The 23,063-nt window shown below is 43.8% G+C and overlaps 2 protein-coding genes across 3 annotated transcripts in view; both read right to left on the bottom strand.

The window, feature by feature from the left end:
* arhgef18b (rho/rac guanine nucleotide exchange factor (GEF) 18b) overlaps positions 1 to 4,339 on the bottom strand; it is a 37,673-nt gene extending 33,334 nt beyond the window's left edge. For both annotated transcript variants that reach the window (XM_070961068.1, XM_070961069.1), the window contains exons 1-2: positions 4,229 to 4,339; positions 231 to 385 (exon numbers count right to left, since the gene is read on the bottom strand). In XM_070961068.1, the coding sequence (XP_070817169.1) occupies positions 231 to 385; positions 4,229 to 4,304 (231 nt within the window). In that variant the 5' untranslated portion in view covers positions 4,305 to 4,339. The remainder of the gene's footprint in view (positions 1 to 230; positions 386 to 4,228) is intronic.
* A 9,078-nt stretch (positions 4,340 to 13,417) lies between these two features.
* insrb (insulin receptor b) overlaps positions 13,418 to 23,063 on the bottom strand; it is a 79,011-nt gene continuing 69,365 nt past the window's right edge. The window contains exons 10-23 of the mRNA XM_070961813.1: positions 22,830 to 22,997; positions 22,541 to 22,739; positions 21,064 to 21,202; positions 20,380 to 20,533; positions 19,731 to 19,879; positions 18,441 to 18,597; positions 18,197 to 18,293; positions 17,930 to 17,997; positions 17,593 to 17,822; positions 16,316 to 16,426; positions 16,010 to 16,172; positions 15,763 to 15,892; positions 15,536 to 15,670; positions 13,418 to 15,090 (exon numbers count right to left, since the gene is read on the bottom strand). Coding sequence (XP_070817914.1) covers positions 14,736 to 15,090; positions 15,536 to 15,670; positions 15,763 to 15,892; positions 16,010 to 16,172; positions 16,316 to 16,426; positions 17,593 to 17,822; positions 17,930 to 17,997; positions 18,197 to 18,293; positions 18,441 to 18,597; positions 19,731 to 19,879; positions 20,380 to 20,533; positions 21,064 to 21,202; positions 22,541 to 22,739; positions 22,830 to 22,997 — 2,255 coding nt within the window. The 3' untranslated portion in view covers positions 13,418 to 14,735. The remainder of the gene's footprint in view (positions 15,091 to 15,535; positions 15,671 to 15,762; positions 15,893 to 16,009; positions 16,173 to 16,315; positions 16,427 to 17,592; positions 17,823 to 17,929; positions 17,998 to 18,196; positions 18,294 to 18,440; positions 18,598 to 19,730; positions 19,880 to 20,379; positions 20,534 to 21,063; positions 21,203 to 22,540; positions 22,740 to 22,829; positions 22,998 to 23,063) is intronic.

Below are 23,063 nucleotides of genomic sequence, written 5' to 3'. Positions count from 1 at the left end.
GCTCGGTAAGGGAGGCGAGGAAGCAGACAGTAGCAGAGAAAGAGAGAGGACAGAAAAGAAAGGAGAGAAGACACACAGGCTGTTCTGACCATCAGGTGCAACCCAGAATTCAAGTAACTCAGAACTAACAAGCTACATTCATGGTACTGACTTTGTGAGGACTTTTTTGAGGTTAATGCTGAAACAACATTCAAATAAAAATGATCCAAATCAAAAATCCAGAGCTTTACCTGGTCTTCATTGGTGCTACCAAAGAAGACGTCCTCAACGATCGAGGCAGGGGACAGTGAGGAGGAGGATCCTGTCCCACTGGGAGGATGAGGCTGGACACTGAGCTGGGCACTGGGAGGCCCACAGGGCTGGCTACAGGGTTTGCTCTCTGACGCTGAAAGATTATGGATAAACATCATAAACATTTCCTGAAAATGCAGTAACTTGACCAGTAACATAAGGAGAGGAAGAAGACAAAGAAAGGTTGACGTCAACAGCTACACAACAATTGTATAATCAATTTAAGCGATTTTGTGTATGATGGAAGAAAAGCCGAGTTACAGCCCCTCCTGCAGCCCCTCACTGAGAGCTCCTTTACATTTTCACTGCATAAACAGATTCCTTGATTCACATGATGCTGCAAACCACTGTCACCACTGCAAAGCGCTGGGTGAGCCAACATTAGTCTCTATGTCTGGAGATGATTCCCTCACTGAGCAGCCTGACAAGCTGCTTGCCTGTGATCTAATAAAATACAGTGAGTGCATGTATATGAAGGATGTGTGCAGTAAAGAGGCAAATATGGAGTTTGGTAACACATATGTGAGGTAAAAAGTGTGTAATTGTAACATTTCTTACATTTGACATGAATAAAAAACAAATGTGTCCGTGTCTCGTGGTGTCTGAAAAGTCTGTTGAGGCGTCTGAGTGTGTCATGTTCACTGTTAGGGTTTCAACCACACCATGCCCATCTGAGGAGGGGAGAGCCGCAGCTACAACAGGTTACATAAGCCTCATTTCATAAGGAACGCCTCCTGTGAACCCGAGCCTTAGCCTAAGCCAGCCTGGCTCCACGCGGGCTGACTCAATTCTCCTTGAATAGATTTGCCCTGTTTCTGTTCCCCTGTGAAGGTGAATTTAGTGATTTAACATGAGCAGCGTAAACAGGCATTCTGCACTAATGCTGTGGTATCATATGTTATATACAGGCAGCATGGCGAAACATAAGCTTTAAAGACAACTTTGATACATCAGCAGACATGCAGTAACATTATCATTCATTTGGAGGCCTGTGTCTGTCCACTGAGCAAATGGGAGCTCAATATTCACTCTTCTTTTAGCTCCCGTTTGGTCACTACCAGCTGCTGAGGGACATATTTAGCTATTTAGCAGCTGAATGCTCCGCCATGTTCACCAGCTAGTTGCTATCTCTGTCTGTGGGCTGTTTGGTGCAGGCCGGTGGTGTACAGTGTAAATATTACTAGCTTTAAAAGCAGAAAAAGAAATTACATAATTAGATCATGGACACATCCTGTATGCTCGTGTTGCTGCCACTGCTTTTAAACCAACAACAGCACACTCACCACTGTGAGTTTTGCGAGAGCTCAGAGGGTCATCGCTGACATCTCGAAGGCATCATTGTTATCTATATTGCTAATTCATTTAAAACAGATCAAAACTCATATCTGTGACACCTGATATCGCGGGACAGCTTCAAAAGATCCTGAGCGTTCACTCCACTTCCTGGCTTTGCCTTGCAGGTAATTCTTAAATGTGTTTTAATCAGTGTCTGTGTCTGAAGGCTGTTCTGTGTGGCGCAATCTTCCTGTTGTGATCTTATTGTATATACAGTGCAGAGGAGACCGCAGGTAGTGCTGTATGGTGAGATGAAATGCAGACAGGCCACACTTCGAGTCCTGCACCATGTCCTGCTGTAAACCAGCAGCATCCATTCCCCTCTTCAGCGCGACAGCCAGAGATGCTCTCGCATAAACACACGGACAGACACACTGTAGATCTATTTTCTATATTACTAAATCACTGTCCGAGGCTGAGCGGATGGCAGTGTCCCCGCTGGAGGGAGAATTTGTTTGCGTCCAAATCCCACTCATGTAGAGTGTAAACTCAGTCACTGCAGCAGCCGCTTGATGCTGTCTTGTAGTGCCGCTGTAGCCTTTTATGGTTGGTCTCTCATATCTGCTAATACATCACACGGGGATGAAGCATCAGTGTGTGTGCCAGTGTGCACTCAGGTGTGTGTGTGTGTGTGTGTGTGTGTGTGTGTGTGTGTGTGTGTGTGTCTCCATAATCATTTTGGCACTGTCGTAGTCAGCTCTTTTCCCCGCCGTTTGGCTCCACAGCAGAAACTGTTGTTTGACTGTTACTAACTCATACATTATCAAATTACACTAACATCATGCCTAAAACTCTTTGAAGTATTAATATTTACTTAATATAATAATGTATTTTTCTACTTTCCCCACAGTGTAATCTCTCTTCTGTCTGCTCAGTACCTGTACACACTGCATGCCTCTCCATCTTAGAAGAGGAATCCCTCTTTTGTTGTTCCTGCTGAGGTTCCTCACATTTTATTTCCCTGTCAAATCATTTTTCAGACTTTTTCCTCCCAAATTGAAGGTCTGAGGGCAGCAGGTGTCATATGTTGCACAAACTGAAGGGTCTGCTGGGACACAGTTTTGATTTTGGGGCTATATAAATAAAACTGACTTAACTGGGCTTGACAAATGCTCTGCAATAAATGATTATAGCAAAACATTGTGTAACTCCAAATCTACGTCTGTGAGGATTGTTCTTGTGACCAAATTGTAAATAAATGCTCTCGTGGTGCTCGATTTCCTAATCTAAATGTAGTAAATGAAATTTAAATGACACTTTGTGTGGCACCCTCTTTGTGGTTCGTGTTTTGATAGACTTCTAAAAAAAGGAAGACATTTACGCCAATGTGACGAGAAGGAAACGAGGGCGACACGTTTTCGCCACAAAGCTTACTGACAATCACAAGAGGAACTCATGATACGGTCAGTTGATTATGTCCAATGTTCATGAGGAGTTATTACAATGCACACAGAAGAGGTGTTTTCAGCCGTGACTCGGACAACAAACACCTTGCTAAGTGTCATCTGATGACACACACGCTGAGCTCATATATTACACAACTTGAAAAACCACAGATGACAAATATCACACTTGTAACTCATCTTACATAAATGTATTATTGACTACTTTGCTACTGGGACAGTGTTTGGATTAAGGTCACAGTGACCATTCAGTAGCTGGATGATTCCCAGACTGGCGTACAAGTGTGTGTGTGTGTGTGTGTGTGTGTGTGTGTGTGTGTGTGTGTGTGTGTGTGTGTGTGTGTGTGTGTGTGTCATCTGAGTGTGTGGGACAGATGTGTGCAGGTGGAAACAGAACACAGAGTCTTTCAGATCTGAGGTCGAAGCACACATCAAAACAACTGCCATCTCACAGATCCTCTTTGATCAGAAATTCGTCAGGCTGCTGTTTCAAAGCGCCGAGCTACAACAGACTCTACGGCTGAAGCAAAATGGAAGCGTCCTACGCGGCTTCTTCATGTCTAAAAAGACGTCATACCCCTCTGAAGATAACAGCATGGGAGCAGAGAGCACAGAATAATTCAAGTTGTGTGTGTTATCGAGGGAGCATTGAGAGAAGGATGAAGACAGATGTATGAGTTGCTGAGTCTGGGGAGTGCATAAAGGTCCACTTGTCAGCCTTTGTCTCAGTTAACTCTGGTTTTCTTCACGGATTTAATTAGAAAAGTGAAATCACATCCATGCTATACCAAACATCATTAATAAAAACCCTTGTTGAGGCTGTTAACTCTGTAGGTTGCAGTGGCAGCACTACAGCCTGCACCATCACACAATCCGATCATTTTACAGTGAATAATCAGAGGTTTCCGCTCAATTATACATGCATGGTGACATTTGTGCATCCGCGCACCTTAAACAATGAACCAGGCTTAGAATGACTCACGGAACTGATAAACTGCAACGGTCACACACCACAAACCCCAAATCAGGTCAAAGTGGCAGACAACAGCACAACACATCCTGCTCAGGTCACATCCAGTCCATGACCTCTACTGGATGACAGCCCCTTGATGTCTTTTTCCAGTTGCACCCACGCTATTGTTCCCCTGCACAAGTACAGTGAAATACAATCTAACTGTGAAGCCAGAGTCCCACTGTACCTCTCTTGAAGGACCATCTCTTCATCCAGAGTTTGGAGAAGGAGGGCCAGGAGTGGTTAAGAGGAGAGTCCGCCATACCAGCAGCGCAGGGGGGAGGCCAGCTGGAACTGAAGCTCGCTCACACTGGTGCTCCTCTGGCACCCAGCGAGAGGAAGAGGGGGGAGAGAAAGAAAGAGAAGGCAGGGGGAGAGGAGGGACAGAGGGAGAGGAGTGGAGAGAGAGAGAGAGAGAGAGAGAGAGAGAGAGAGAGAGAGAGAGAGAGAGAGAGAGAGAGAGAGAGAGGGTTTGAGGCAAGGATCATGGAGCTGCTGGTTGGGGATTACCTCCTCAAAGACTCCAGTGGAGGGAGAAAGAGGTGACAGCTGGAAGAGAAGGTGGGACGAGAGAGGGAGGCGTGAAAGACGAGGTGTTTTGCTTCTCCTAGTTTCCGATAAAAAGTTAAGGCAGAAGAAAATCTTTACTGTTGACACTTGACCGGCAGAGGTGGAAAGTGTACATTTACAAGTACTGCACTTAAGTACATTTTTGAGATACTTTACATTGAAGTATTGAAGTTTTGTGCTACTTTATAATTCTACTCAATCACATTGCTGAAGGACATAATGCATGTTTACTCTATATTATCTGACAGCTGTTTTAGAATTTACATTAAACATGTTATAAGGTCATAAAATATAACACAAAACTCAGCAGGATCTTCTCAGGGCTCCTTGTCACATGTGTCAGATGTCTATGAGTTTTAGCTGTTCCAGCAGAGGGACACTTCCCTTTTTAAACATCTCAGATCGTTTCATTTGAATAACGGTTAGATTATCCAATATCTAAAATAAAAAAAAAAAAGACAAAATTTGACATAAAAATGAAAACAAATTTGTGCAGCATCCGATTTTTTCCTTTCCTACCCCATTAATCATTTCACAACTCCCCTGATCTATCTCATGTTCATCTCGATTTTAAGTACTTCTTCCACTGCTGCTAATTGGATGGCAAGCTTAGTAAAAGGAGGTAAGGTGTATTTTAATTCTCAAATATCTCAAACACTCAGGATTGAGTCGAACGCTTAAAACAATACTTGTTTGACTATTCCAGACTGGTTTAAAGATGTGAAGAAAATGGGGCAGAAACAGAAAAAGAGAAGGAAGAACACGCAATGAAAGTATATGGCAACGATACATGGAGTTTTTTTTTCTGATTCTGAGTCACAGGGGCCACCACATCCTCTGTGAAGAAGCAAAGCAAGCAAAGCCTTTTAAAATGCAAACAGAAAGTGTGCAGAGGAACGATCACGGTACAGGAGAGAGCGTGTCTCTAACCGCTGCAGCTTCAACACACAGAGCCCCACAATTGTTGCAACCATTGTGCTTCTTAATTTGCACAAATGTAACTACGGATGACTGTCAAGTTCAGCTCAGTGCACATCAAGTGGAAAAGTCTCATTACTTTCCCACAGGCAGAGGGGGCAGAGCACTGGCTCAGAGGAGGCAAGCAGAAATGTATTAAAGCCGAATCCTACTGCAGAAAAATACCTCACATTTCAAACAATGAAGTAATGAATGGGAGTGTGCAGATCACTGTTTCAAACTCCAAACTCAGAAAAGCAACTTAAACTCTACTTACAGAGGGAGCAAGATGGAAATCCTATCTGTTCACCAAAATGAGGCAGAGAGGGCACAGAAGATGGTTTAAGGTCCCTCGGGTCCTGACTGTGATCTGTGTGAACGTCGGGTCGTCCTCACACTGACTGCACAGAGCCAGCCGCAGGATCTCAACCCTGCTTCCTCTTTTGTCTCACTCTGTGCAGCTGAGAGCGACGTGCAGCAGAAGGGCCCACACACACGGTTTCACACACTGCAGCTGCTTTAAAACAAGCTGTGGCCGCTCACACACCCGAGAAAATAAATATAACTGATAATACATACATACATAAAAATGGAGAGACAGATCTCTCTGTGTATACATATAGCTAAAAAAAAAAAAAAAAAAAGAGGAACTGGCCCATTCCCATCCAAAGTGTACTCCCAGCTGCAGAGTACCAAGGGAACAGGCGATACTGGAAGGATGTCTGGCCAGAACACAACCCAGAACAAGAACCAGGCTTGAGGAGCTGGATGGCACCAGGCCCCGCTGACTAAGGATGGTCACAGCTCTCCATGGTGACACCAGCTGCAAACCTCTGGGTCTCACCCTGTCTGGCTAACACAGGGGAAAACATCGGGAACAACAGCAGAGGGTTAAAGCATCAACTACTGGTTGAAAGAGTTGCCCAAATCTCCAAAGACCTACCCGATCACAGCTTGGATTGATTACAAGAAAGCCTGCATTTCAATATCCCACGTTAACTGGAGAGCTTGGAGCAATACAAAGTGCTCATATTGGAGGCCAAAAGACCCCTATCATTGTTATATATTTATATCTTATAAAACTTGCCTTTTTATTACAGACGCATTAACATGGAAGCACAGTTTTAATGCAGCTGATCAAGGTGGCGATATTAACTTCTCATGTTTATAGGATTATCTTGGATTTTATATATATATGTTTATAGTACTGTGCTTGTGGTATATACAGTATAGCCAGTAGCTACAGCTGTGAAACCAACATTGTGGAGTGAAAGTAAAAAGTAGCATAAAATGGAAATACTTCAGGACCTCAAAACTGTACTTAAGTAGTATGATCTACATTGTTTTCTTCCACTGGTGACAAAAAAAATCTTGACTCAAATTCTACTAATCAGCATTTATTCAGAGCTTTCAGCTGCATCTCAGTCTTCATCAAACCCGACCTGCCTCGGCCCATCATCAAGGAGTACGAGAAGACACATATTCTCCAATAATTTTATTCATAATTTTAATATAAACAGTTAATTGTTGAATAATTTACACACAGCAAGATTTTTATTTTCATATCATTGCAACATTTTCTGTACATGTCACTACTTGGCTCTCCTTTGAAACATAGAAAAAATAAATTGTCAAGCGTTCATTTAGTCATGGCACATTTTTGATCCTGTACAATATGCATGTATTTCTGTGTGTGCTTGTGTGTGTGTGTGTGTGTGTGTGTGTGTGTGTGTGTTCAATATGTTGATATTTATGTGATACATAAAGATAATGGCACATTTGGATCCAGTGTGAGGGATGAAGCGATCTCCGTGGGTTGCGGGTTCGGGGTTTGAACTGTACATACACACATATACACCTGCTGTCTGCATATGCACCGATGTCTCAACATAATGTATACACAACATATCCCAAAAATTAATACATCAGCATATTCATCGGCAATATATGACATTAATAAAAGAGGTATCCTGCAAGACTACACACAGCATTCGGGGGGACCACCTATGTGCACTGAGGAGAGAGACTTGAAGTACGCAGAGAGGAGGAGGAAGAGGAGCAGCGATCAGAGACAAAGAAAGCTGTGGTAAAGACTTCAACCAAGGACGACACAGACACAACTCCATTAATTTAAACAATGTACAGCACAGGGAACAGACAGAGATAAATAGAAGGTATTGGTGTGTAAACTGGAGCAGACCACTGGACCGACAGACGACTGCAGAGAAGTCAGATCTGTCATCTCACAAACAGGGTCAGCACACCTGCAACGCCCCCACTGTCTATCTGAAACGATGGCGCATCTCTCCCTAATCAATAACACAAATATGAACAGTTCATCATCACACTACTGACAGACAGTACTTAATGCTTGTATGGCTGAAGGTGTTTCACCTTTATGCTGAGCCTCCTTTAGAGTTTGACATTTGGGGAAATACGCTGAGGATAAAGCTGGATGACAAGGCTACAGCTGGTTAGCTTAGCTTAGCACAGGGGCTTTCCAATGGAGAACAGAATGTGCCTACCAACACCTCTAAAGCCAAGTAATTTACATTATATATTCTAGTTGTTTAATTTGAAGAAACTTTAAAAACGTATTTTTTTTCTGCTAATCTAAACTGGATGCAGCCTCGCGTTGCCATCGTCTCATCTAACCCTCTGCGACAAAGAGAATAAGCATATTTCCCAAAGTGCCAAACAGCTCCGATCACACCTCCAGCGTTACAGTCTAAACTTAAAGACGTCTGGTTGTTGAACCATCAGTGAAGTTTTCGTTTTGTTTTAGCTTATTCAGGATTTTATCACTCGTATTTCCCCTTCTTCAAAAGGATGTGCAGTGGTCTTTTCCAGTTTTTCACATTAAGAAAAAAAAAACAAAACCAAAAAAAAAACACATTTGCAAACTAAACACACGTCTCTTGTCGGAAACAATTTCATACAACGACATCTGTGACAGGTGACACGTTTGTGACAAAAGAAAGGCTTTATGGGTGACATGCGGCAGTGACTGGGCGGGGTGGCTGAAATGCATGACGTCTTGTCGGCCAACATTCGGAACATGCATCAGATTAAGAGCGGGGTTCGGTGTAAAACGGTTCAGGCCACGTGCTGTTCATGTCGTGTTACACAGGGTTAAGCCCTCAGACTGGAGTTGTGCTGCTCCTGTTAAATACATTGACAGACTTGACTCTGCTCTTTTCTGTGTAGTGGGTTGTGTCATGAAAAGCAACAATAACAAAAAAAAAAAAATCTATCTTTTTTTAAATTTAGAAAAAAGTTATATACACATTGATAACAATGTTGAATTCATAATGTACAAGAGTAGTAAAAGTTTACAGTCAGAAAAAGTAATTGTATTTGCCCTCCATACTTTGGCTAAAAAAAATAGAAATCAACATCTCTAAAATGTAATACTTTTTTCTTTTCTTTAAAACAAAACAATAATACATAAAATGCTTTGTTCTCACCCTGCGCTGTGTTACGAGCATGCTCTGTCCAACTGCTTTTTAGGTCATCAGAGTTCAACAAAACAAACCTAAACTTCCCTAAAGTCAAGTGCTTTCATTTTCAGGGGCTAAGGGGGATCCGCTGCTATTTACAGTTAAGAGCTTATCAATCAGTTCATTTCTTGTAAATCACGGAACAGTTAAACGCGTTTCTACCTGTAATGCAATCACTCGTTGCTAATCGTGGGTTTTTGCATGTGCTTTGGGGCGTCGCTGTCAAAACAGACGGATGAGAGGCAAAAATCAGTAAGCATCAAATTATCAAGCTATCTGCTGGTATAGATAAATCATTTTCCATGCACAAAGCAAGCCAGAGCTTAGCAGAGCAGAGACACAAGTTCAACTTCTCTTTTCTTCTCAGGTAAAAATCATATCATCCAAATTACAGTTTTTTCCCATCAAGCAGTCAGAATGAAACTAAAGAACACAGAATGCACACACACATAGTTCCCGTGTTTTTCATTTCGTGTTTGGAGGTGGAAAATCCTCTTTAGTGATTGGTGAGACGGGCCAGTCAGTGGCAGGTCTGCTCTGAGGGGGTGTGGACTGGGTGGGAGGGGTCAGGTGGGCCGTTAGTCTGAGCAAGGCACTATGGGTCGGGGGGCCCTGTTTGCTTTGCCACCCCTGACCTGCAGCGCTCCCATCCAACCGCTAGAGGGCAGTCCAGACCACATCACGTCAGAGGGAGAGAGGAGGATTCCTGATTATCTTCGAAGGGGCAGATTTTTTGAAAAAGGGTGTTTGGGTTTTTGTTGTTGAAAACGTGTCCTTGGGCTTATCGCCTCCATTTTGCTTTTTGCAAGGATGCTGAGAACTTGCGCTTCAGTCAGAATAGATAAAAGGTAGGTAGGTCGCTCTTCTTCCTCCTCATCCTCTTTATCCTCCAACCACAAAGCATCAGGCCGCCTCCCTGAGACGAAAAGTTACAATCTAGATTTCATGTCTGTTAATAGTTATTATGGCACACAGGATTGTCCCAGTCCAGCTATTTTTTTCCTTTGCAGAGGAGGGGGGGTCCCCCTCCTCTTTAAAACTTTTTAACCAGCCCAGACGTCAGTGTCCTGATCAACCAAAACAGACCCAATCCATGGCATTGACAGAAAATAAATGTTATCTCTTGATATTCACAGTAGAAAAAATACACATGCAAAACAAAAACCAAAACAGACAAACAAACGGACGACGATGACGACGACTGGAGAAGACACGAAGAGACAGATTGACGGACTGAAGAAGAGGAGTAGGGCTTCCTGCCAGGCGGAAGGTTTAGTTTAGATGTGATTTGAAACAGCGTGAGGGTCCAGGGCTGAGCTCGGTTAGCCTTGGCTGGAGATGATCACAGATATGCACAGAGTTTTATTTTTGACTCACGCTAGCGTCACATCCCTCAAAACCAGCGAAGCCACTACTACAGTCCGGAGGATTGGTGAATATGGAAAAGGGGACTACACACAATAAAGCTACGCTGCTTGTTCAGCACCTGGGGGAAGCCTCCCGTGACTCAATTTGCAAACTGTAGTAACAATGAAGAAAATACTGTCCAGAAAGCCGATCTGCTGCCTGATGCCGGGGGTAAAAAAAGCTAAACCAATGATGGGAAATGAGCTCTAAAATCAAGACATTTAAGACAGAAAAGGGCCAAAATCTGACGGGCTGTGCTCCAAACAATATTGGTCGATGGCAGCTTCCCCCAGGACAGAAGAAGAAGAGAAAAGAAGAGAGGCAGAGGGGCTTAACACACCACAGGGGAAAGGAATTCATCAGCAGTGTTGGTAATGTATGATAAAGAGATAATATTTGAAATGATGGGATACTGAGTGACTGACAGGGGATGATTTAGGCTCTTTAGACTGATTCCTCCATATGCACTGAGGTAGACTCTGGCCAAACACAAAGACGACGACAATTACTTACTGACTAACTAACTAAGTAACTAACTAACTAACTAACTAGCACTCCTGCTGCTCACCACCAGCTACTCCACCTGTACAAAAACAAACTAGGCTTTTACACCGCTCCGCTCTCAAACACCTTAAAAATGCTCGACTAAAAAGCTAACTGTGTTCTTCTCATACAATGACAATGATCATAATAAAATAAATATCTGGTATTTCAAAGATATGGGCACCATCTTAATTAAAAATTGCATATGCGTGTGAACACCACCACAAGATAAGCAACCTAAGTCCTGGTGGAGAAAAGAGCTGTGTCCCACTTCCAGATTACACACTAACTCTGACTGGGTGTTTACTGTGTTTATACTGGAAAATGAAGTACACTCAAAGTACAAATATGTACTAACTGCCAAGAGAGTATTCTATTAAGATATGAACGTTGTATTAGTATATAGTGTGGAACTGCGACACAGCTGACGCCCACCATTTTTCTGTCACGTACGCAAAACTGACGGGTATCAGATTTTTTTTTTTTTATATATATCTTTTTTTCTGCTTTTATTTTCCAAACTATGTCACAGATTATTTACAACGTACAAAAGCCCAAGATTGTAACTCCTCCGAATAATTAGCTAACATCTACATCATAACCTCAGGCGCCTCTGAGACTCTGGCCAATCCACAGTGTCACCGCTAAAGCACGAGGTGAACAGTAGTGTTCGAACCTTAACGCTAGCAACGAGCTGAAATGAAAAAAAAAAAAAAACATTAAAAAAAAAAAAAAAAAAGCTGCCCCGAGGAATTCTACTTCTTCTCTTCCAGCAAAGACCAAACCCTACAAACACAAATGTAGATGCAGCTTCGATTTCGGTGCCTCTCCCGCCTCATGAGAAAGACCAGAGAGACGGCACAGAGGCCTGTGAATATGTGGGTCTGTGTGTGTGTGTGTGTGTGTGTGTGTGTGTGTGTGTGTTACTAGCCAATATAACTAGCCTGGACGTGGCTCTGGGTTTGAGAAGGCACTGGTAAAATATGGAGGCAGCTTCTCTGCTTTCTCTGACTCTGATTCTGTGGGTTCTCCTCATTGACAGAAAGCTGCTAACACTTTGGCTATACTATAAGTGCTGAATGATGCTCGGCTAGATTGGCAACCGCACTGGTCTGTGTGTCCAGAAAAAAAAAAAACTGCTCCACTGCTGACTGTGACTGACCATGTCATCGACTGCTGTGGTTAGAGAGTGTGAGATGAGTGTGAAACTCTGATGGCCTTCCGGCTCTGAATGAAGGTCTTAGTGAATGAACGATCTGTTAGGAGGACTAACTTTTCAGTAGCTTCGTACGGGAACAGTCGACAGGAATGTTTTTGATTCCCGGCAGGAGGGACAAACTTCAGATGTTCGATTATTAAGTAGGGGAGAACAAGAAAGCCTTTCATGTGTGTGTTTTCTGGATCTGATGGGGTGTGGTGATGGTATCAGCATTGCCAGAGGGCAGGCAAAACAGGGGGAGGAGGGCGGCGGGTACGAGGGAACGAGCAGTTCCTACTAAATCCTGGAATGTCAGACCTGAGTGAAATAGCTGCTGCACACTGTGTCCTGACTGCCTAACTGCATGTGATAGCAGAGAGAATAATAGGATTAACAATCACTCACACACTGCCTCTCTCTCTCTCTCAGACACACTGAAAGATAGAGAGACTGCCTCTCTCTCCACTACCTGCTGTGGACTCTGAATACAGTTGGAACTTTCCATATTTCTCTCCAGCCCTCCACCACAAAACGTGGAAATTTCCAACAGCCTGATTTTGAGCAGTGAGTTCAGCAGCCAATGGGAAGCCTCAGGAAGGCTGAGAGGGAGAGCGTGCGGGAGGTGCGTGTGTTGCGGAGCAGACCTAACAGTACGAGAGGGGAGTGTAATGTGGGATTTTAATAAAACCTTCCATCAAGCACTGAGGGTCCTGAACTGTGCCAGATCTCAGGTCAGATGAGAAGGGAATGCTACACTGATTTAAGCTATGAGGGCTTTCACAGCTTAAGACAAAAAGATTTCTTTTCAAAAACTGCCTCATCGCCTGCTTTGCCTCCGTTTAGCTGAGAGCTGGTGTTAATTCCCCCGCCCTTCCTGCCTCATCCAAGCAGCACCAACACCAGTGAAAAGCCATCGCTAATGTAAGGAAGTACAATCACCAGGCACCAGGACAAGCTTCAGACATTCTCTAAGCTCACCGACAGCAAACGACGACTTGGACAACCAGCACCAATCACGTGAACGACACAATAAACCTGTGCTCACAAGCACATGAAGACCTCAGCTCCAGCGTGATCTGACCAGAGAGAGACAGCAGACACAGAGACAAACACACATCAGGTGCACTTCCACCTAGAAAGACCTCATTCCCCTTTTATAAAGCTTTTTTTTTTTTTTTGGTTACTCCTTTTTTGTTTTTTTCCCCTGTTGCAGTAAAGTTGCCTCCAAATATTGACAGCTCTCAGTGGGAACGAGGTTCATAAAACAAACAAACAAACAGACAAAAAAGATGCAGTGAGTTGACAATATTTTCGGGGCTTTCTCCCTTCCCATCCAGACGGAGAGGAGTACTCAAAGGGGGGACTGGAGGCCTAAGACACAGAGAGCACTGATGGTAGATTAGTGTGATTTCTGGGGCTATAAAAATAAGAAAATTAAAAATCCAGAAAGAAAAAAACCTGGCAAAACAAAATGCTAGCAAAGCTTCTGATGAAAATATTACAAATATGAACTATTTACAAAAACATCAATATGCCATATATTATATATAAAATATTGGTACATAAATACCAATATTCCATATATACTATATATATTATATATTTCTCTCTATATATTTCTATACCCACTAAAATATATCAAAGCAGCAGCTATTGGTCAGTCTGAGGAACTCTTTTGTCCAATTCTTAACTGTTTAAATATCCTTCAGCCATATAGTGAGGACACAGAAATAAAACTGAGAAAGAAGAGAAAATAACAATAAGAGCAAATAAATTAAAACTATTCACCAAACACCCGATGAATTTGTGTGTAGTTTGGAATTCTGCAGAACCAAAAACAAAAAAAACAAACAAACAAAACAAAAAGAAAAACATTCCTCTAGGAATAGATGTTTGTTCTAGGATCAAGTCTTTGCAAGTCATCCCACCGTTCCAAACTGATTAAGTCATTGTTCAAAAGGAAATTAGTGTAAGCGCTGATAGACACTTCTCTTTGTTTATAGGCCACATACAAAAAGGCCACTATCTGAGTAACAAGATTTCACTTGGAGAAAAAACAAAGCACAGAACTGTGGAAATGCAGATTGGTGGGGAGAAGAGGAGGGACAAGTCCCGAGGAGGTTAAGCATAAGCAGCCTTCTTGGTTGTCTAAGGTTTGTTGTGTTCACAGTTTTTTTTTTTTCTCTGTTTCCATCACAAGGAGTCCTGGAAACGTGGCGATAGTGAAAAACAATAGATAGGTAATATGGTAATAGAAAGTCCGATGTGTGTGTGGAGGAAGTTAAAAAAAAGTGTTACACCATGTTTGCATCCCTTGCTTGCCTGTGTTTGGCAGCCATGAGGAAGAAAATAAAAAGTCCTGAGATCTGTGGGGTGTTTTTCTGAAGGGCCTCTCCGAGAATAAGAAAATCATTAGAAAATGATGAAGGATACAGAAAAAAAATGGACTGGAAGAGAAAGGAGGATGGGAAGGGGAGAGGGGGACAGGTTAAACAAGTTCTTTAAGGAAACAGGAAATGTTAGGAAGGGCTGGATCTGGGCAACGATAAGATTCGTCCGTTTTTCTTGCCACCGTTCATGTGTGTGTAGGGGACATGCTCCTCATAGTTCCCCCTGAGGGCCACCGAGGGCCCGCTGTCCCTGCCTAAGCTCTCCTCTCTCTGGGAGTACGACGACGGGTCCAGGGGGATGCTCTCCATGTTGTCCAGGTCCAGGTCAAACTCCTCTGTCTCGGGGACTTTGTTCTCCTCGCTGTAGAAGAAGGAGACCTCCTGGAAAGATGGATGCAGGTCCTCCCGCAGCATCTCGATGATCTCGTGGAACATCGGCCGCATCTTGGGGTTGTACTGCCAGCACATCTGCATTAGGCTGTGCCTGGGAAGTGAGATGAAGACAAAAAGCTTTAACCTTTAAATAAAGACTCAGCACCCTGATATTCCTCCAACTATGAATTATTGCAAAATGAGACCACAATCATGTTGAAATGACCACAAGCAAGTGACTGATTTGTAGAGAAGTTAGGGGGGTAGCAAGCTTCCAGATTTAATACTTGACACTTTAATATAAGTTTTAGAGGTTTAAAATGTTTATCATGTAAAGTGTCAATAAGTGGAAGAAGCTACCTTAAAAAGTTTGTAGAGATCAAATTTCCTCCTGTATCAATGTGCTAGAATGCTAAACAGATCAGAATTCTAATGGCGCCCCAGACAAAAATAAATAAATGAAAGTCATCGACAGTAAACCTTTAATCTGAGTAACATTATCCAGACAAGATCAAGGCAGCAAAGGTGCTCCGAGTTAGCTCTGAATATTCACTCACATTCTCTCGGGGCAGTTGTCTGGCCGGTCCAGGTATCCTCCATCCATGACAAACTTTAGAACCTGTTCATTGGATAAACCCTGGTAAGGCTGCTCTGCTAGCGTACTGATCTCCCACAGCACGACGCCAAAGGACCTGCAGACACGCAAACAAACACGTCATCAAATGCACCAGGAATGCGATCAGGGTCGCAAAGACTGCACCACAGCTGTGGAGGTGTGACTCACCAGCAGTCAGAGTGGGCAGTGAAGACTCCGTCCTTCAGAGACTCTGGAGCCATCCACCTGACAGGAAGCAGGCCTTTCCCTCCTTTACGGTAGTAGTCAGTCTCGTAAATGTCTCGAGTCATACCAAAGTCTGGAAGAGAGATAAGGACACTCCGTGAGGACAGATTCACTTCAGTCATATCACAGAGCTAACTGAGATGAACTGGAATGGAAATATGAACAAAGAAAGCAAAACAAGCTTCAATACCTCCAATCTTGACGGTGAAGTCCTCTGCCACCATGCAGTTCCTGGCTGCCAGGTCTCTGTGGACAAATTTCTTGGCGTTGAGGTAGGCCATGCCGTCTGCAATTTCTGCAGCCATCTGGATCATCTCCTTCAGCGTAGGCGGGGGACGGCCTGATGGGTTGTTCTACAAAAACACACACGCACAAAAAGACAGTTATAAGGTCAGTGAGCGATGTGTGGAAATATCAGAACTGAGCCTCCTTTAACTGGAGTGATTACCTCCACTCAGATTTTTTTTTGTTTGTTTAATGTGGAGACGACACATACCTCAGAGTCCGGTCTGAGACTACGCAGGTAGCTCTTCAGGTCACCGTGGGTCATCAGCTCCATCACTACCAGAGTGGGCTGACCTTTGGACACCACACCTAACAGACGTACCTACACAGAGGAAATAAAAAACAATGCTGACCCTCACTTCGACTGACTAGAAACACAGACAAACACTTGTTGGGAGGTAAAGATATTAAAGATGTTTGAAATGTCTATTCTACTTATAATGATTTAATTAAAGCTGAAATGTGTGAATTTTATATATGAACAAACATCCATTAAGTTCAAGCCTTGGCCAACGGAGTTCACACAATGCTATGGAGGTAAATCTTTATGTATACTTGAGTTTTTAAATCTGGAGTCTGTGGCAACATTCCCACACTGTGTTCAACATCAGCCAGCAATGACTGGTTTGCCAGAGGGGAGCAACGGCGGTGACAAAGTAGTTTACAGCAACTATGAGCATGGCAGAAACTTTGGTGTCATTAACTCTTCAGCATTGTTTGTGTCATTACTCTCACTCCCAGAGGGGGGAGACAAAAGTTCCGCAGTGCAGGTTTAAGGTTTACATTAATGGTTTTGGTCACATAAATATGGGGGAGTACCCACAAAATAACAACAATTCCCACACTGTTTATAACCAAATATGCATGTTCACACCCTACAATTATTAAGGTGAACTGTGCAAATACTGCTCTATACATGGTGCATAATGCTGTACATCTTATTCATAAGTTAACTACAGCAATCTTGTATTCAAAAGTATACACACACACACACACACACACACACACACACACACACACACACACACACATATGATTTCAGTATTTCATTCAGTGTGGGTAAGGTTTCCTCAGTTCTTCCACCTTTAAGAGGAGCATTCCTGCTGTTAGCCTGGCAGACAGGATGACATTTCTAAACTCTTCATCTGTGGGTAAATAATAAAATTTCCCTCACATGTCAACGTGGGTTTTACGGCTGACAGCACAACATATGGCGATTTAATTGATGCTTAGTAGGCTGTTTAACAAAACGGTAATGGTAAGCACAATTGCTTACTAAGCGTGATTTGTTTTTGGAGTCAAACTGTGTGTCAATATGGCAGCATCAACACAAGCGAGTCATGATTCTATGAGTCATACATGTTCATGCTGGTTTCAACAAAACGATGCAAAGCTGTGATGTACTGCAATCCACAAGTGTATGGAAAGCTGCTCCAGTAATGAAGCTGTGAGAGGAAACAGTTTGAAAACCGCCCTGCAGTGCCGTACCACATGGTGACAGCTGAAAGCCTTCATGACCGAGGCTTCGTTGAGGAACTCGATCCTCTCGCGCAGGCTGGCCGATTCATTGACCGTCTTGACGGCTACGCGTGTGTCCGGGTCTCCTTTGACGATGTCTTTGGCGATTCCCTCGTACACCATCCCGAAGGAGCCCTGACCCAGCTCTCTGAGCACCGTGATCTTTTCCCGGGGCACCTCCCACTCATCAGGAACATACACTACACAGGACAGACAGCATTTTATGAAGCCAACAAGCAACAAGTCATCACAGTATAATGTGTGTTACTTCCTGAGCTTAGCAGTTTTATTATGATGCTCTTCTTACCATCATTGGCACTGAGGTACTCGGGGTTTGAGGAGGCAATAAGAGGTCCTGTCGGGCCTTCTGTTTGCCTGTAACACAACCACAGTAAGCATCTGAGACACTGAAAGCTGTGATAAGATGTGATCTTTCTTCAGTATGTCCCAACCTTCTTGCAGAAGTTGCCTTGTTTCTTTGTCCTGTCACATACTCCTGATAGCTAATGACCTCTACATCAAATCCCACGACAGGTTTCTAAACAAAATAATCACCATTCACTCATGGTCTTACCTCTTCTTGAAGATCACAAAGACCCCACCTCCCACGAAGAGCAGCAGGATGAAGCAGATGACTGGACCAATCACAATCCAGATTAAACCTGGATCGGCTGTAATAAACACAGAAGTCATTGGTCAGATCACTTGAGTACGACAGACACATCTGCATTTAAGAACAATAATGTGTAGAGCAATGTGCATGTTAATAATGCATGACTGTCACACATGTGAGTCAGACATAGAGGCTCCGGCCTTACGGTTGGGCATGAAGAAGTATGTGGTGTCTGTAAAAGAGCCATTTCCAGCCAAGGAGGTGGCACGGACCCTCACGCTGTAGTTTCCAGGTTGCAAAAGCGAAAGCTTTGTGCCACCTGACTTGAGGTAGGCCGGCCGTGACACACAAGCTGTGTGAACCTGGGGGGAAAAAAAAACAAAAAACAACTCAACATGGGAGATCATTTGGAAAGTTGGAAGTTGGCACACTGATTATTATAGTACCTGAACAACTGCACTGTTGTTTACTTCTCAAATAGTGAACACAATTTTGGAACACGCAAAATAAAACACGCAAAACGGTGTTAAAATATTCACGTTTAGCCTGCATGCCAATTAACAGTCAGTCAGTCAGAGGTCTGCATAAAAAACAATGTTTGCCATATGACAGCACTGTGCAATAGACCAAATAATTAATGTGACCAGATCAGTGTGTTTCAGCTGCAGGGTGTGTTAGTGAGCAGTGTGTTTTCAGTGCAGTGCAGTGCACTGGAGATGTCGTCGGAGATGCCAGTCCATCCCTGCCACTGCATTCTAGTCTTCCTTCCTGCCTCTGTCACTATGGTTACAGAGCTGCTACTGGCTCCTTGGGTCAGGCAGTGCAGCGATGAATAGCAATGAGAGATGAATTCACACATTTACAGCAAGTAAACAATAACACACAGGCTTACACACTCACACTGCCACGGAGGGACAAGCACTTATGCGCACAAACACACAGAAATACCAATATGCAAACACACGCGGCAGAAAACTTCAACACACACAGAGTGGCAGCATTGGGAGTTTGTAAACAAATATTTCCTTTGTTTGTCTCTCTGTATAAGGAAAGACGAGAATTTGAATGTATACAGCAAACCTTTTCTTTCCCACCTGCCTCCACTCCCCACAGTTGACCCAGATCACTCCTTGTTCATTTCTTCTTACCATGTTTTCTTGTGCACCTATCCTGCCCCTCACTCATGTTTTCTTGTGCACCTATCCTGCCCCTCACTCATGTTTTCTTGTGCACCTATCCTGCACCTCACCCATGTTTTCTTGTGCACCTATCCTGCCCCTCACTCATGTTTTCTTGTGCACCTATCCTGCACCTCTCCCATGTTTTCTTGTGCACCTATCCTGCCCCTCAAGCCCTGAGTTTCTCCTTCCTGCAGAGTGTTTTAAGATCATTTCACCTCTGTGTCCTTCAGTTTATGGAACAAAAAGAATCACAATTCCTCCTTCCTCTGACTTTTTCCTTACTTTCTGAAAGGTCAGAAATGGCTCATACTGACCTCTGTGTCTCCGACCTTCCTGTAGAAGACCTCATACAAGATGATGAGGCCATTTGGGGAACGAGGGGCGTTCCATCTAATCATAACATAGGGAGGCTCGGCCGTCACTATCTCATGGGTCACAGGGCCTGGGATGTCGTCTGCTTTCTCTGTAGGTACCAGACATAAAGAAAAACATTTAACACACATGCAGCAAGAAGCACTGCATTTCAACATTGTTCTTAGTTGGCCACTAGCTGGGTTTCTATCCAAATGGATGGTAAATTTTAGCCGAATTTAGAGAAAATTGGCAAAAGGAAATGTGAATGATTGCTTGTTTCCATCCACTACTGCTACGCTGTTATTAGGAGCTGGTTCATCGAGATAAGTAGTGGGTGACACTAATTCTCTTGTTGGAAAAACATTATACCATTGCAGAAGAAGGAGGCGCAGGAAGAGGGCGCAATTAAAAGAGTATAAGTCTAACCTCAAGTGGTGAAAACAAACGAACTGTAGAAAATACAATCAAAACTGAGCATTATAACCTTCAAAAGTAGGATTTATTGCAACTGTTGTGTTACACTGCATTCATCTTAGCTACTAGCTAGGTGTGCCTTGTAAAGTGGTAACTGGGGGTGTATAAGTGTGTTTTTTTTTTGTATGTTCTTACCCTCTGGCATAGTTCGAGCACTGACGTAAGTAGCCATGCTGCAGCGTTTGAGGTCTGTCAGGTGGTTGCATGCCATGATCTCTATCTTGTAACTGGTAAAATGGTGCAGGTTGGAGATGACTGTCGACTCCTTCGAGAACACCTTCAGCTCCACCTGAGCAGATGAGACGAGAGATCTCATTACTCCAACAAGTATCAGTGATTCAAGGTAATGTTGACATCGTCTCTTACAAAAAAAAACAATTTATAACAATTTATCTTATTTATCTAAGGCCAATTTTCGTCAAACCACAGCCATGTGAAAAACAAGTAGAGCATGAGCAATGTCTCGAGAACAGTATGTTCCTTTGCCACTTTAAGGCTAAACTGAAAAGCCATATAAATAAAAAAAAATATGTCATGTACTTTAAATGACACAGTGTGCTTTGTGGCTAACATTAAACTGCACTAAACTGATAAAGCCAGTGTTAGGAAATTTGCAGATGTGGGGATATGTTATTCGACAGAGGACAGTTTTCACTTTGAGCCACAGGTAAGATGGTTCAGTATGCATTTTCTTATTTCATGTCTTTATGCAAACTGGAAATCTAGGATGGTGAACAGCAAACGATCAACACATAGTGACATGGGAATGATGCACAAAAAATCATCTGTATGGTGCACAACATATAAAAGGTTTGAGACCTTGGATCCCTCCTCGTCCTCGTCTTCGTCTTCAGGGGTGGCTGTGGTGGAGCCGAATGGCAGACTTGGGGCTGTGGTGAGGTGGAGAGAGGTCTGGGTGGCGTTGGCTACTCCCACTGAGCGTCTCCGGCGAGATGGTCTGAAGAAACAGAGCAATGGGTGAAGCATTTAGCAGAAGTTAGGTCAAATGTCGCTGAAAACCTGGAGGAAGAAGACAGCACTCACTCCTCTGACATGAATGACTTTCAGGTAAGCCGGTAAAAAATGATCAAAACTTAAGTCCAGATCATACCTCATTCCATGAGAATCAGACTCCCAGATGACAGAGGGAACAGTAGTGTCGAGATGGCCAGTGAGGGCCTTTGCACACACTAACCTTTACAGTGTGCAGCAAGTCTCACCGCATGACATTTATCCACAAATACCACCTACTGCCCTGCTGGAAGAGCTGCCAGCCCTTACCACTGGATGGTGCCAATGAGAAAGTCCACTTGACTCTCGGGTTAGGAGTGTAAACCCACTACAAAGACTTAACTGAACTTCAACCAAGACACAAGGGATGTGCAGTGCACCTCTGTGTGAGGACAGGTAGAATCACCTTCTATGAATTAGAAAACTATTCCTTCCTCCCCAAATTACCACCATTAAGTGTCCTTGAGTGACGCACTTTATCCCAAGCTGCTGCAGTGAAGCCTCTCTCTGCTACAGGAAGTGTAAGACTCAGTTAATGTTGAACCAACACCTGGAACCTGAGGTTAAGGAAGGAGAAAAATACAAAGCTTCCTGCGGCCCCTTGCGTGATGGAAAAAGAGAGCATGAGGAGTTCTTGGTGCACTTCGGTGTGTGGAGCTGACCTTGGCCAACAGCATGGGTTCAAAATGCAGCTGAGGTGTGTGTGTGTGTTTGTGTGTCCAAATGGCAGTCTGCATGACTGCACCTCTGACTGGCATGAATGATAATGGGCACAGTAATCACTCCCCTAGGGAAGTTGAGGGAGAGACTGTGGGTGTTTGTGTGTGTCAGGGGAGAGGGTAGGGGCACCGAGGCCCAGACAATCGGCACCTCCCACCCTAAGCCCCCCACATTAGTGCCCCGTACAACAACAAGGGTCTACATAAATGACACACATACACACACACACGCAGATGAACGAGACAGAGTTGGCACGGAGCCGTTCTGAGACCGACATCATGGTGGCTTGGACAAAGGAGGAGCGATAAAGGGGCTCCAGTGTTGCTGCTGCACTGCCACAAACAGCAGCTAATGAAGCAAGAAGCTCCTCTCAGTGCTACGCTTGGTGTAACACTAAATGACTGACATCTAAAGTGCCCAAGCTTTTATCACAAGGCTGAGACCAGACCGACTTTACTGTGGCCACTATGACAAGAGAGAAGCTTAAAGTACAGTAAAGTAAGTAAGTATCAGCATATTGGTGTCCAGATGTGATGGTCATTTAATCTCGATCTGGGACGTGTACCTGCTCGCAAAGACTTCATTGTGGAGGTAGTTCTCGAAGGTCTTGCGGTACTCTATCTCCTCCTGCTCCTTCTTCAGCTCACTGTCTGTCTTTGGGCAGGCGCAGCACCGTCCCCCTGATGTGGGCTCATCCGTGTGGTTCCACTTCTGCTCATCCTCGCTGTCCAGGTGGGTCGGAGTACGAGATGGCAGCTTCATTCCTGTGCCGGAGAAACAGGTGTGAGGGCAGCTGATTTGTTTATAAACAGTCGTGTGGGCAGACTCCAATGTTGCAATCTGAGGATACAAACCTTGTAGGCAGTAATCAAACTTGTAGAGGTCGCTGTCCTCGGGCTGCTTACGACAGATGACCCGGTAGTGGGTGATGTTCCCATTAGGACTGGTGGGAGGCTTCCACTTCAGGATGATCTGAGAGGAGGAGTTGGAGGAGGAGATGGGGTCCAGAGGCACAGAGGGCTCTGAGGGTGAGGAAGACAGTGAGAGAATTGTCAGGACTGCATTGGTATTGCATGACCTTGGCATCT

This window comes from Chaetodon trifascialis, chromosome 4 (assembly GCF_039877785.1).
Source record: "Chaetodon trifascialis isolate fChaTrf1 chromosome 4, fChaTrf1.hap1, whole genome shotgun sequence".
Lineage (NCBI taxonomy): Eukaryota > Metazoa > Chordata > Actinopteri > Chaetodontiformes > Chaetodontidae > Chaetodon > Chaetodon trifascialis.
Note: the sequence above shows the minus strand (reverse complement) of the source record. Positions and strands in the feature narration are given on the sequence as shown.